The 15,062-nt window shown below is 45.0% G+C and overlaps 2 protein-coding genes and 1 long non-coding RNA gene across 5 annotated transcripts in view; 1 reads left to right on the plus strand and 2 right to left on the minus strand.

Annotated features, from left to right (window-relative positions):
• LOC124312897 overlaps positions 1–15,062 on the minus strand; it is a 309,861-nt gene that overhangs the window by 43,034 nt on the left and 251,765 nt on the right. The gene's annotated exons all lie outside the window — the stretch shown is intronic.
• LOC124313418 (alpha carbonic anhydrase 8-like) lies at positions 1,313–2,148 on the minus strand. The gene is made up of 2 exons (XM_046778337.1): positions 2,038–2,148; positions 1,313–1,916 (listed from the first exon to the last, which is right to left on the minus strand). Exons 1-2 carry the CDS (start codon positions 2,140–2,142, stop codon positions 1,497–1,499), a joined length of 525 nt encoding a protein of 174 aa, XP_046634293.1. The 5' UTR covers positions 2,143–2,148; the 3' UTR covers positions 1,313–1,496.
• Positions 3,015–4,814, plus strand: LOC124313542. 3 transcript variants are annotated; one of them, XR_006910736.1, is made up of 6 exons: positions 3,015–3,029; positions 3,136–3,367; positions 3,433–3,599; positions 3,708–4,020; positions 4,134–4,737; positions 4,800–4,814. It is a non-coding gene; the product is annotated as an uncharacterized LOC124313542 (long non-coding RNA). The 3 variants fall into 3 exon arrangements; XR_006910734.1 differs by having other exon boundaries at positions 3,136–3,363; XR_006910735.1 differs by having other exon boundaries at positions 3,136–3,363; positions 4,134–4,733.

Here is a 15,062-nt window from a genome sequence, read left to right on the forward strand (position 1 = left end):
TGTCCAGTGTCCACGTATTTTTTTTTTTTTTTTTTTTTTTAAATAGCATCTGTTGTGTTTTGCTCGTCCCTCTTTTCCTCAAACTATTACAGTCCTACCGCTTAATAATTCCCGTATGTTTTACACTTTATGTCGTATGGTTTCGGATTTATATTATATTATATTTCGTCATATTTATTTTATCGATAAAAGCAAGTCCGTTAAATTTGATTTAACCGTAATTGTGCGCTCTTTATTTAAACTTATCTGTATTTTCTATTTTGTATCACTATTATTTCCATTTCCATTTTAGAATATTTTTGTAAGAAGCATATCGACGAAAGTAAGGGCATTTTCATTCACATATTCATTTTCATTTAATTTCAGAATTCAAGATGTGAGAGTAGTGAGATATATATGTATTTTTTAACCATTTTCCATGATGCTAATGTAAGGTAAAAATTTAACTCGGTAAAGCGTAGTAACCAAAAGGTATTTTTTTATTAACCAAATTCAAGAGGAGATTTGGGTTATTCAGACCATTGACGCAACTTGGCCTGTTCAATCTTCATCACCTATCCACTTTGAGGTGCTTTAGTTGTTTTGGGCTTTTCAGTTCCTGGTTTCTCCGTTCCCTTGGTGCCTGGCTTTTCAGTTCCCTTGGTTCCAGGCTTCTTCGTTCCTTCTGTTGCCTTGGTTCCGGGCTTTTCAGTTCCTTTATTTCCAGGCTTCTCCGTAGGCTTCTTGGTTGTCAGATTCTGGCGGAGTTCTTGCTCACCAAAAGTTCTTGACTAGCGATAGCGAAATGGTTGAAAAGTTAAATAATTGTAGTGTCTCACAATCAAACGTAAACAATCGATTTGTTTCGTGTTCTGCTGTACTAAATCTGGTTTAATCGAGTTTTGTTTGTCACTAAGCGCGTTGCCTGTTTGTAGAAATGAAGTTTGTCACAAACAGATTCAAATTCTCAAAGCCAACTATAGGCTACATAGGACGCAGCTGTCGGTTACGAAAAATGCAACAGATACGCGTGTTCCATTTTAAGTAACGTACATATCGTTTCATGTTGCAAATAATCTCAATCTCCAAATTTAATACCTTATTACTTTTTCGTATTTTTATAATGATCCCATCATCAAACTATTTGCTCACTTCCTCATACCTGTACGCTTCAACCGCACTATTTGAATAGCCGTGCGGTAAAGTTGGTCCAGTAAAATGTTTATTATTATTATGTTTTGACCCATAGTTTTCTAGCTGACGTTCAACTATCGGAAACTGATTTTATTTTCAACAAAATTTAATTGATGTTCAAAAGCAAAAGTGCGCGTGATAATGCTGCTAATATGTGTATTGTGTTAATAGTAATTTTTTGTTTGTTTTTGTTTTATATCAGGTCAAATGATTAGTACAGAAGAAAAAGCTCGGAAAAAGATGTAACTTATTATGGGGACACCATAATCCCTAAAAAGACAACTTTCGGATGACACCGGACCATGACACCGCATCTCAGTGGATCAGCGCCCACCCATGGTTGCATCAGTGATCGGAGCATCAGTGATCGGAGCATCAGTGATTGGAGCATCAGTTATAGGAGCATCAGTTATCGGGATCTCAGTTGTCGTAGTTGTAGTAGTTGTTGTCTTGGGTTTAGGTTTCTCGGTTGGCTTAGGGGGTTTTGGTTTCTCAGTAGGTTTGGGCTTTGGCTTCTCAGTCGGCTTAGGTTTGGGTTTCTCTGTAGGCTTGGGTTTAGGTTTCTCCGTTGGGTTAGGGGGTTTCGGTTTCTCGGTAGGTTTGGGCTTTGGCTTCTCTGTCGGCTTGGGTTTGGGTTTTTCTGTAGGTTTAGGCTTTGGTTTCTCTGTAGGTTTGGGCTTTGGTTTCTCTGTAGATTTGGCCAGTAACGGTTTTTTCGTCGGTTCGTGCTTGGTCTCCGCCTCCTGTATTTCCGTCAAAGTAAAGTTACGTTTGTAAATTAGGTAATGCACAATATTATGTTATTAAACAATTTTTATATTTGACTATTCATGTAATTTACCTTATCAAAATTTATTTTCTTACCACAACAACGGCGAAGCAGACGGCAAGCAACACGAACATTGGTGGAACCTCATCTTTTAGCGTTGTCCAGGGACAGGAGCTGCTTTGGAAGTGGATCATCAACATCGACCGGGGCGTTATTTAATAGCCGCCGATTTTCTTTAGTCGCCTTTATGGCGAATCCAGTTGTTCTTGCAACTGCAAAAGTGCATTGACGTAAGTTGAAAAAAAAAAAACCCTGGTGATTGTATCAGGTGAGTGCCACGAAAATAAAGTGTAAATGTGAAACGGATGCGATGACGTGTTATATTCCGAGTGCCGGGTCTAGTCTCCGTTCTATTTCATAGAATTTTCTTTTTCGTTTCAAGTTGCTTATAATATCGCAAACAGATATCTGCCAGACGCGGTGACTATCCAGAATATTTAAAAAAAACAAAAAAAGCCTCGGTAACCTAACTCGCACTTGCAGCCAGTTGCGCCGTTGTTCGGATTTTGGGGACGAGGTAACAGGTGACTAAGTACCCAAGCGTAAATAACGTGAAACATTTGGAAGGTGACTCATCTCCACTGTAGTTGGCTATGTAATCGAATTTTTCATGAAAATGGCGAATCGTATATCGTATGAAAACGCGATTATGCAGTTTCCATATCGTATGACACAGGCGACGAAACGTTGAAAGGTGTAACCTATTTGGTGAGTATTCTAATATTCTAAATAAGTATTGAACCAACCTAATCATTTTATTATTTACCGAAATGATTTAGGTCCACACATAGGCGAGGTACCGAATATTTGTTTTACCTTTCAACAGTTGGCTTTGCTGCATGTTAGGCGGCTGCTCTGTACAGCGTTGCGAACCGGCTAGTTTCCTGATGGATTTTTGAACCACACCATTCTTCTCCGCATATGTTCCTAATATGTATGGGGGCTCTTTAAACAGAAGAATATTTTCTACAGCCGCTGATGATGCTCGACGATGAAATCTACTTAAATTGCAGCCTTCGTTACTCGGGTACTGTTAACAAGATGTGACAGTTTTATAATGGCAGTATTTTAATTGCTGTATTCAGTATCGACCGGACAAGTCGACATTTCACCCTTTTTCAATAATATTGCAGTAATAGGTAGGAGGAATGCATCACGTATTGGAGTGTTACACGTTTGCACTCCAATACGTGTTACTGAGCACTGCTGCAGCGCAGCTATATGCCAGGTGTAGTCTAGTCATTCTGCTAGTTAGTCAATAGCTGCTTAGTCTGCTATTTAGTCAATAGCTGCTGCCTTGGACCAATTCAACTCGAATTGTTTGACATCTGTCCTGACGAAACCCGATTGAACCAGATCCGGTATGTAAAAAAAGCCAGTATTAACACAGTTGCAATCATTACCTAGAACCATATTTTTCCCTCACTCAGGGACAAATAAATCGATTGGTTATCGAAGGCAATTATTGCAACGGGTATAAATGTCGCATGTTCATCGCTGATCGATCCACAGTTTCAACCGACTCTGCACAATCGAGCTGAAAATGAAAGTCTTTGCTATCTTTGTCCTGCTTGCCGTCTGCATCGCTGTCGTATCGGTAAGAATTTGTTATACAAATTTTCACATTTTCTCGACCCATTTTTAACCAACAATTATCTTATTGTGTTACTTGATTTGACTAACAAATCCCCTTTGTGTGAAACAGGCCGACCATCATGGCAAAAAGCCCAATCATGGTTCCCATTCAGGAACTCGTCATCCTGGCACCCACAAGCCTCACCACCATCATACGCGCAAACCCAGAGATCTGAGTGATGAACCGGAACTTCGCGCCAATACTCGTGCCCCTAAGCCAACGCGTAAGCCAAACCCTACTCATGGGCCCAAGCCGTCCGCTAAGCCAAAGCCGACTAGCGCACCCAAGCCGACTCGTCGACGTGGACCCGTCGCTCCTTCGCGCAAGCCAACAACTCGTAAGCCTTAAGTGGCGAAGACGTTAGCCTATATAGAGCTCACTGGTAATTATTGATTGCATGCACAACTTGTCGAACGTACACAACTTGTTGGTGTTGTACTCATTTTAATAGCGATTTCTTTTTTTTTTAAAATTTGTGTTGATGTGACGATGAAGATTTCAATCAGTTGTGGCCGGATACCGTTCTGCATGCAGATCTGATCATCTGGTGTATACTACAGGTGACAGACGGAGACGATACCCGCGGTTTCCATTAAATAGGCTCAAAAATTTTAAAAAATGGTATATTTCATTTGTTGGATTTAATCGGTGATTTTTGTTGATTTCTGATTAAATAAAAACGAATTAAATCGCCTGAAAATGTGTATTGGTTTCTGAATTAAAAGACCCTGTCGAAGGCCAGAGGTTTGTGTTCTTAAGTTGTGGTTTAAACTTTAAACTGAATTGTGCATGATTTTCTTTTTTTCTAATTCCAGCATACCAGACATTCTTAGTTATAATATTCATCGTAATTATCTGGAGTTTCTATTGATGTTGGTAGGTCACTAACCCCAGCATTGAGTCCATTGACACTAGTTGTTTTTTCCAAACATGTTTAGATATGTTAACATAGAGACAGCTATGGGAGCATAATCGAGGTCATGGGTAAATCTTCATCAGGTTTATTGCAGCAACTTGAAGAATTCACATGAAAAGATGCAGGGCAAGGGCACATACCAACATGTGTTGTATTTTTCTGAATCTTTTACTCAAGTAGTAGGTAGCAAATAACTTTAGTTTATTGCATTAATGTTGTAATATTTATTGAACTATTTCCTTTAGATGCGACATGCCGACATGACTGTTTGATGCCAAATTGGAACCCTAACTCAAACACAGATAACCGCTGCTGCTGCCTTACAGCCACAGACAAGAAAATAATTCTTTTCTTCAGAAAATTGTAAGTTAATATCTTTTGTTTTGACCCCCCATACCCCCAATCTCATCAGATTTATTTGTATGTGATGTGTATCTGATTATTCATTTCTCGTGAGTCGTGATGTTAAGCTTCGGAACCGGAATAGTTTAGTTCGGAAAGCAATCCATCCATTCCATCCGTTCCGTACGTGGTAATCGTGGAGGAATCTTTTGGCTGTCGGTAGGTGGCTAAAATCATGTCCACCAGCCACCAGGTGACGCGAGTGTCTCTGTAAGGACGAAATTTTCGCCATTGGTTCCGACAGATACAGATCCGAGACGCTGCCTGAAAGTAGTGAAAGAGTCTTCCAAATTCATTCATTCCTACCGGCCTTGACGACTACACCGCTTAATAAAGAAATTTTGTAATATTCTAAATCTTTACATACCAGGTTCATTCTCCTCGTGCATGCTGAGCTAGCGCTAGACCGTGGCTACTGGCTAGACACTTGATATTAAAATTAATTTTTATTCTAATTAAATAAGACGCTAAAACGGTAATACAGAAAATAGTGACGAAGTCGGAAAACATTTTTCAATCAAAGGTAGATTATCTTTTCTAAAAGGTAAAAATACAACAAAAGACTTTCAGACGAAGGTGTTTTTTCATAATAACACGATGCGATTCTCTCTCTACCTCTCCGACATTCCAAACCGTTCCTTCCCGTCGCACACCTGATGCGATACAAATATTTACATAACCCTTCCTTTCTTTCCCCGTTATAAATAGAGGTAAGGTTACCTTTTTTTCTTTTATTCCAAAATGGCGTCGTTACCGAGGAGGTCCGGTACGAAAAAAAAGAGAATCGGAACAAATAAAAATTTCTCGGTTTTCCCTTTTTATTTATTACCTTGAATATATATTATTTGATGTAATTGCGAATGACGATAATCAAGGAAAGAAATAAATTAAACCCGCATACATTTCTTCCGTGTTTTCTACACTTCCGCCAAACAACATTTGGCTAATAATGAGCAACGTGTGTGTTTGACTACACCTTCTCAATTGAGGGCAACAGCCTATTTTCAAGTAAAACATTCAGTAGACGATAGGCTCTCTTTTTGGAAAGCTATTTTACTATATAGGTGGAGAATTTTAGCACAAAGTGGACCAGGCAAATTTTGACGATACTTTGGGCCAAGTAACGGACACAGCGTTGAATAATTTCAAGTCGTCCAGACTGTATTTTGTATTCATTATTGACTAAAATTATTTGTATTCAGCAAACATGTGCAAAATAATATAATCTTAAAAATTCTTAATCTTAAAAAAACACGCATCGCACACATGTTGGCAGGGTTTGGACGACCTTCCAGGTATAAAAGCCAAGCGTTTGCCTCCACATTTCAGTATCCACTCGACGTTTCCAGCAAAAACAACCAACATTCAACAATGGCTTCTCTCAAGATGGTAAGTAACTTTTCCATATTATTTTTCTTTGCTCATTTATATATTGTAAAATGTTTCTAGAATGAAGTCTGAAAGAGGCTGAATTCGAGAGCGATACGGGCGTGTATTCACTCTACCAACGAGACGAGACCAACTGACGCTGTGATCAGAGGGAGGGGAGGGGGGCGACGTTGCCGAGTCACAGCATGTCTTTTTCCCCGTACATGAATGGAGAAAAAAAATTCTGAATTATAATGTGGAACACCCACGGCAAGAAAACACTCCCAGGGACAAAACACAGGAAGCAAAAAGATAAGGGGTAATTGCTGAATTAGGAAAAGAGCGGGTGTCCAAGCTGAAGTAAGAGGGGATGGACTCAAATGAGCACGGACGAGAGAGACAGACAAACAAACAGACAAAATATTAATTCACGAAGCGATCTTGGCGGCCAGGCGACGCGAACGACGGAGAGTGGATGAAGGCGCTGTCGGAGGGGCCGGACCAGGCAGCTGGACGGGGGAAGTCGTAGTTGAAGTGCTCGCTGGTGGCTGTGGCCGCGGAATTTGGGGGGAGATGACACGAAGAAAACGCCTATTGCGGCGGAACAGCCGACCAGCTGGCGTTTTGACGAGGTAATCCCGGAATGGCCCCACCTCAACGATGACTCCAGGAGTGGACCAACGTTTTGACTTGTGGTCTTGGATGAGAACGCTGTCGCCAATCACCAGGGGTGGGAGGGGGTGCGCGGAACGGTTGAAGTGCTGGATTTGAAGTTCCTTTGCACGTTGAGCACGCTTTTCCAATAACTCAGCGGCTTGCTGCCATTCCGGAGCAAATGAACGCCTGTGTGCGGGAAGGAGATCGCGCGTTGGGCGGCTGAAAACAATTTGCGAAGGTGATGCTCCGCCCGACATAGGCGCGTTGCGGAAGAGAAGCAAAGCCTTGCCAAACGTGTCTGGGTCGAACGACCCTGATGACCAAGAGCCTGCGATGAGCTTCTTCATCGATTTGACGGCTGATTCCGCGTAGCCATTGGACTGGGGATGGTGGGGCGATGAACGGCCGTTACTAATATCCCAGTCGCGAAGGAAGGCGAGAAATTCGTCGGACTTGAACTGCGGGCCTCCATCCGACCACAGTTTCACCGGGGCGCCAGCTCCACACGTGAAAAATGAACGGAGGGCGTCGATGACCCGTCGCGTTGACGTGTTGGTGTCTGGGAACGGGAAGACTTGAGGCCAACCGCTGAACTGATCTGCCACAATTAAAAAATCACGACCGCGGTATGCGCCGAGATCGACGAATACAAACTCGAATGGGCGGGAAGCCGGAGCATGGGGAAGGAGAGGCTCCGCCGGATGTGATGGAAGACGCTCTGTGCAAGATGGACAGGACTTTGCGGCCACGACGATATCATTGTCCATTGAGGGCCAGTAGATCGAGAGACGGGCGCGCTGACGGAGTTTAGTGGCTCCTTGGTGCATTTGAAGTAAGCGCCTGATAATCTCCTGACGCAAGGAAGTCGGAAGGACTACTCGGGGGCCTACAAGGATGAGACCCTCCGCGTCGTCGACGGACAGCTGGCTCCGCACCTGCCAGAATGGACGGAGCTCCAGGGGAAGATTACACTTCTCGTTCGGGAATCCGTCAAGGATCATTTGGCGGAGGGACAGCATAATCGGATCGGCAGATGTAGCCGCTGCTACGGAGGTCAGCAAAATGTCAGGATTGGCGTCGTCGGATCCCTCCATCGTATCTAGTAAACTGATGCGGGCTGAAAACGACTGCGGGCCCTCCGCGATCTCGTCGGATTCGGAGGGACGATCAACCGGGGAGCGCGACAGGGCATCCGCCATCACGTTGTTCTTCCCAGGCACCCAAACAGCGACAAAAGAGTAGCGCTGCATGGAAAGGCGAAGGCGCAAAATTCTGGGATTATCCAGCTTGTCCAGGTGGTAATCGTTGAGGATCGGAATCAAAGGGCGATGATCTGTAACGAGCTGGAAGGAGGGCAGGCCTTCGAGAAACTGGCGGCATTTGCGCATTGCCCAAGCCGCGGCCAGGCACTCCAGCTCAATCATCGCGTACCGGGACTCTGCATCAGATAGGAAACGTGATCCCGCCTGCACGACATTCCAGCTGCCATCGGCTTTTTGTTGTCGGAGGATGAAACCGAGGCCCCGGAGGCGGGATGCATCGACGTGAAGTGAGGTTGGGGCAGCCGAGTCATAAAACGATAATTCGGAAGATGAAGATAGGGACTCACGGGCTGCTTTGAAGTCCTTCTCGTGTTGCATCGTCCACTCCCATACAAACTCCTTTCGAAGTAGAGGCGCCAGAGGGCGAAGAACGGGAGCCAAGTCGTCCGAAAAATTCCCAACCTGCTGGCAGAGCCCGTGGAAGGCCCGCATCTCTGAAACACAAGTGGGAGCCGGGAATTCACGGATGGCCCTCAGTAAATCCGGGCTGGGTCGGAAGCCACTTTCGCCTACCACGTAGCCACCGAACAACACTGACGGTTGAGCAAAAACAACCTTGCGAACGTTAATGGCGATCTGGTGATCAGCGGCGAGGCGGAAAAGGCGACGGACGAGGTCCACATGTTCTTCCCAAGTGGGAGAGAAAACCAGGATATCCTCGACTACACGGCGACAGTTCGGCAAATCGTCGAAAATATTTGCGAGACGTCTGCCGTAGTCGTCGCCGGCTAACGAGACGCCAAACGGGAGACGGTTGTACTTGAAGCGGCCAAACGGAGTGGAGAACGTCGTCATGGCACTGGACTCCTCATCCAGCTCCACCTGGTGATAGCCCTTGAGGGCGTCAATAACTGTGAAGAATTTCATTCCCGTTGGGATGGTCCGGACCGCCTGGAACGGAGTCGGGGAATCAAAGGTGGGCCGGATGATGCAGCGGTTGAGCGACGTAAAGTCGCCGCATATGCGGATTCCGCCGTCGTCCTTTGGGACAATAACGATTGGGTGGACCCACAACGTCGGCTCAGGCACCTGGCTGATGATACCTTGGTCTTCCAGCGAGTCCAGCTCCTGTTTGACCCTTGGCATAAGAGGCACTGCAATGGGACGGGATCCACGGATGGCAGAAGGGATTGCGCCCTCCTTTAGTTGAAAGTGGCATGGAGGACCACGCATGGGCCGGCACACTCCATCGAAAATCAAAGGGCACTCCGCCATAAGAACGCGCAATGTAGCCATGACGTCATCCATTGGGGTTGAAGCTGGCAAAAGCGGAGGCATAACCGCAGCTAGCACACAGGAATGCGGGTATTGAGCCGGTAGCATGCCGAATTGTTTTTGTGTCGCCTTTGAGAGCACCGGCTGTTGAAGGTCCCGGAGGACATGGATGGTTGTGGTCACGGGATGAAGTGATCCGCCGGACCATGACAACGTGGCTGAGAAGTGGCCAAGTGAAGAAATAGCCGCCCCGGTGGCCGTGACTGCGTTTGGTCCGCCATCAATTAGTTGAACGTGCTTGAAGTGGCTCCAGAACATGGCGGCCGGGATCGCATCAATCGACGCACCGGAGTCAGGGAGCACACGGATGACAATAGAAGAGTTGCTGGAAGCCGGGACGACACCAAGCTCGACCATGTCATCAGGGATGATGGACTGGATCGTGATGCTGCCAGCCGTCTCAGGTTTCGGGGTTGAACTGCCGCCTTGGGTACATACGGCCTGGAAGTGGCCCGTTTTGTGGCACCCAAGACATTCCTTGCCGAAGGCGGGGCAATCTTTTTTAGCGTGACGTGAGGCTGATCCGCAATTCCAACACCCATATGGCTTAGTTCCAGGCGGATGCCAACGAGCTGCTGGACGTCCGCGATGCTGATCCCGGTGTTGAATGGCCGGCTTGCCCATAGGTGGTTTGGCCGCCGGAGTCTTCAGCTGGTGGACGGGGGCTGCACCACCCTGTTTGATGGTGGACGCCTGAAGCCGGGTGGCCTCAGCTGTACGGAGCGTTGTTAGCGCCATATCCAGGGTTAAAGTGGCGCCCTGTTCCAGCAGCTTGCGGCGGACCTCATCGTCGAAAACGCCAAAGACAACTTGGCCCAAAATGCGCGTGTTCTGGCAGGCCGCACAGCAATCTTTTTCGAATTCACATTTGCGCGCGAGATCACGCAAGTCGCTGAGCCAAGAATCGGCCGATTCGGTGTCACGCTGGACGCGGGATGAGAACTTCTGGCGCCACACATGACAATTGCGGCCAGCATTACACCTCTCCTGCAGCTTCCCAATAATGATGTCTGCATCTTTTAGCTCAAGCGGCGCCAAACCCATGGTGAGCACAGCCTTCAGCGTCGCGTTGGAGAGGCAGGACAGCAAGATGTTGGCAATATATTCTGGTCGGTCGTGTTGCGGAAGTGCAGTGTTGATGGTCGACAGAGCAAGGAATATATTCCACTGCTGGTGCCAGATCTCGAAGGAGTCTTTGAATTCCTCGATGTCTAGTGGAGGAGGCACGCCGTACGGCTTGAATGGCTTAGGAGGCATGGCGGGGCACTGATTAACCCAAGACCTGGGTGACACAAGGGGACCACTGAATCACTGCACGAAGGGTGGCACCGGCGTAGGATGAACACGGCAGCGGAATGAAAATGAATGGAGGAATGAAGCCACGTTGGGTGGGAGAATTGAAAACACGCAGATGAACGTTAAAGAAACGAGGAGCAGAAAACACCAGAAAAAAAATGAATTGAATGGGGAGAGCGTGTGAGGTTGAATTGGCAATATGAGTGGTCGAAACGAGGGTGTGAATCAAGAAAACAGCACACTTGAAAACAGAATGAACGGCAATGTGGAAATATATGACGATAGGGGGATGAATAGTGGGAGAAACTAAACCGCGGGATGAAATCCGCGTGGAACGGGTGGACGTGGGGTAATTACGGCCAACAAACAAACAATAAACGCATATATGACGATAGGGGGCTGAATGGTGGGAGAGACTAAACCGCGGGATGAAATCCACGTGGAACGAGTGGACGCGGAGTAATTACGGCCAACAAAGAAAAAAAAAAAACGACAAACGGATTCTCGGCAAGAGAGACGGCCAAGAGAGAAACGAAGCCAGAGAGAGAAAAAAAAAATGGTGGGCACGCAACATGTGGGCCCCTCACTATAGACAGAAAATGCGTATGGGCCGAATAGAAAAGAGAAATAAAAAATGGCGGGCACGCAACATGTGGGCCCCTCAATATAGACACGACAGTGAATCACCAAAAAAAAAATTTAAAAAAAACACATGAAATATGAAAAACAGTGGGTGAATGTGTGCCAAAAGTCCCAAATATGATCGGCGGATAGGATAACTCGCAGGACCACAAACGAACAGCATAAGCACCACACGAGACAAAGGAAAACAAGATGGCGGCCCCCACAAACCACGCTGGTTGCTGGGAGGAGGGGGGTTAGCAGCAATGGGCGCACCCAAGGGCCGGGGAAATCAACACGAAACAAAATAAAGCTGAACAAAAAACACTAGGGATCGAGTGATGAGAGCAGGGGGAATGAATTGGATCGAAAACACAATCAACTGCGCCATAGAATGAAGTCTGAAAGAGGCTGAATTCGAGAGCGATACGGGCGTGTATTCACTCTACCAACGAGACGAGACCAACTGACGCTGTGATCAGAGGGAGGGGAGGGGGGCGACGTTGCCGAGTCACAGCAGTTTCATTTTGCGCAGATCGCTCTGTGGGCCTTTTTGGTCGTTCTGATGGCAGCAGTCAACGCCGCTCCCCGTTATTTTATCATCGACGATGGTGAAGAAGGTAATAAGGAAATATATGCAATTCCATTGAATTCCAACACGTCTGAACTGAAATTTCTCATGTAATAAATAGTCGCTTCTCCGATGGTGCGTGTCCGCCGTGATGACAAGTACGTTTCTGCCGCTAGCGGCGGTGGAAACTACGGAAAGGGACACGTTGGACCCGTTTACACCTTCGTCAAGACCGATCCTAAGGCTAATTTCAAGTGGGGAGTCCGTCATCGCGCTGGAGCCCAATACGGCCGATAAACTAAATCGCCCTGGACGCTCTGCAGTTAACCTAAATATCTCTCACGAGCTGGCTCTTGAGAACACTGACGAAGACCCACAGGCTGCATTTCTCGTTTCTATAACATGTTACACTTCCTTTTGTTTTTTGAGTGATTTTAAAAGAATTTGAAGCGCAAAAGAAAAATAGGATGTGTGACATGGTTTGTTAAGAGTTGTGATGAAATGTCTATTGAGAATTTAAACTTGATCGACTGGCATTTCATTCTCTGTTTATAATGTTATACGGTGCAATAAAAATCTGAAATGAATTTCATTTTTCAAGTTTAATCAATTTAGCCATTTTATTTTTAAGAGGCTCAGTAAAGCGCGTAAAAACTGACATGCTGACATCTAGCGAGTAGCGAGCAAAAGAAAAAATTTCTATTGAACTGAACTGAATTCGCTGACAGTTAATGAAAATTAAGATATCAAAATCATTTTCATCGTGATTGTGAAGGTTATCACTCCTGATTTTCCGTTTTGTGTTCTGTCTCAACCCAAGGGAATGCCAGGTTTGCCAGCAAGCGCAGTAAATAGCCAGACTGGGAGGAGAAAGACGAGTTGGGAGACTCCACTTCATCATGTAAAGTGCAGAGTGGGCTGGCTTTTAGAATTAGTCGAAATAGCAAACTCAATCACGGAATAGCCAGATGCTTCTGAAATATTTTGCGTTTTTCTATAGCAAAACAGTCAAGCGGAAATGAATCAAAAGGAAAACGTGAATAAAAAGCTAATATACACGAAGCGGCATAATATAGACGTCATTGAAAAGTTGACGCAAGTGTAAATTATTATCCGAATGGGCGTTTCAGATCTGCAATACTTAGTAGGTTACACCGTTGAATTTTTCATAGCAAGCTCCGGTTCAATAAAACTTTTCTGTTTTAAATATTCAAAAGAAAAGCCAAGTTTTAATTGAGAATTCTCATCAATAATGGACTGGGCGAGAGCTGCTGGGACATTCTGCAGGAACGGATTTGAGCAATTCAACTGCTGCTGATGGAGAACGGGAAGCGTCTTTTGAATTATTTGAAGCGTTATTTGGAGTATGTCAAATGAATAGTTGGAGTGTGCAGAGACTTGCGAGATGAGTCAACTACTCAGACAAGAATTGCCACTGCCACAAACTTTGACAGCAGGTATGCGCACATCCAGCAGAACTCTGACGACAATTCCAATCGAATTCAAAGTCAATTTGCATTGACGACTGTAATAATAGTCTCATTCACATAGCTGTGTTATCTCCATCATCTTCCGCTGCTAATATTTGTGCATTGTCAAAAAGCCAACGATGTAGTACACGCGCTGAGGAGCTGTATGCTAATAAACATCCGGAGGGAAGGAGCGCAGCATCCGCCGTTCTTATTTAGCTGCATATAATGAGGGTCTCAATCAAAAATGACAAGAGCGAGAGTCTTGTTTAATGAGAGTCTAGATATCTGTACACAGCAAAAATAATAACATGCATCTATAATAAACACGACTAATTGAGAAAGGCTTTGCATCAATATCCAAAGTCTATAAATAACTAAAGGCTTAGTCTGGTGTCACTCTAAATTCATTCCTTGTTTTTATTTTCCTGAAATTTAACAGAGAAATCAAATCTTTAAATTTCCCTGATTTACAGGGGGTTCCCGAGCTGCTCATCAGCTCTAGAGAGTCGAAAAAGGACCAAAAGAACGTGACAGAAATAGGATCTTTTTTCGGGGGGATTTCACACGTAGACTTTGCAATATACGGCCAGCATGATACTAGAGACCTTGATGTATACAGTTCATTTGCATAGAGTATAGGAAGGAAGCAGCTCCGAGTCAAATTGAATAATATAATGAACTCTTCTAGGATATTGATTCGAGTTTAACAGCCGCACACGCATCAGGAGTGGTGGGGAAAAAAAGTCCTATATGCTGAATGCGTCGCAGTTTCTATAAATGTAACGAAGAAAATCCTATTATACACCCCACAAATCTGTCCAATCCAGCAGCATGCATGCAGCGTATACAACCGCAGCAGCAGCAGGCAATACGTGCGACGGTGCTGTATGAGGATCGGGTTATGGTATCAGCAACACCAGCATCTCAGCTCTTATTAACCAGGAAAGAATAAATCTATATACGCGGATGACGGACCTCTTGGGGGTTGTCGCCGGAATTCCTCCATTTTCTATCTCTCTCTCCGGAAATAAAAACAAAAATTGATCCTTGTGCTGTGGCGCTGCTGACGACGTCACTGGCTATGAAGGATGGCTAAATACATTTTTAGGCGATCGAGACAGGCAAAAATCAATCCAACATATCCCTGGAAACTGGCCAAAAAAATCTTTTGAAACAAGTTGGCGAACGAAGAAACCAATCAAGTTGATGGTGGATTTTGAATTTATTTTCATATTTCTTTTTAAATTTTTAAGTTTGATATACAAACCCACTTGTTTTTTTACTATAGCCGAATAAGTAGGCCACGCAACATGACGTGCCGTTGAGCAATCTGGCCGTCTCCAGAGTATAGAAATAAGCGGTCGTCTCTTTTTCCTTCCTTCACGAAATGGAGCAATAAACGGGCCCAGGATAAAAAACGCGGACCTTGAAGTGTACAAACCGAGAAAATATAGTACGGGACACAAAAGGGAAAGTATTTCCGTTTCCGTATAAATATCTCTCTCTTTTGGGTACGACGACGAC

The sequence above is a fragment of the Daphnia pulicaria genome, chromosome 9, assembly GCF_021234035.1.
Source record: "Daphnia pulicaria isolate SC F1-1A chromosome 9, SC_F0-13Bv2, whole genome shotgun sequence".
Taxonomy (NCBI): Eukaryota; Metazoa; Arthropoda; class Branchiopoda; order Diplostraca; family Daphniidae; genus Daphnia; species Daphnia pulicaria.

Excerpts from the sequence above, each read along its gene's own strand:
- LOC124313418 (XM_046778337.1), bottom strand. The coding sequence starts at position 2,142 with ATGTTGATGATCCACTTCCAAAGCAGCTCCTGTCCCTGGACAACGCTA. Across the intron at positions 1,917-2,037 it reads TCTGCTTCGCCGTTGTTGTG|GAGGCGGAGACCAAGCACGA; the intron begins GTAAGAAAATAA and ends ACGGAAATACAG.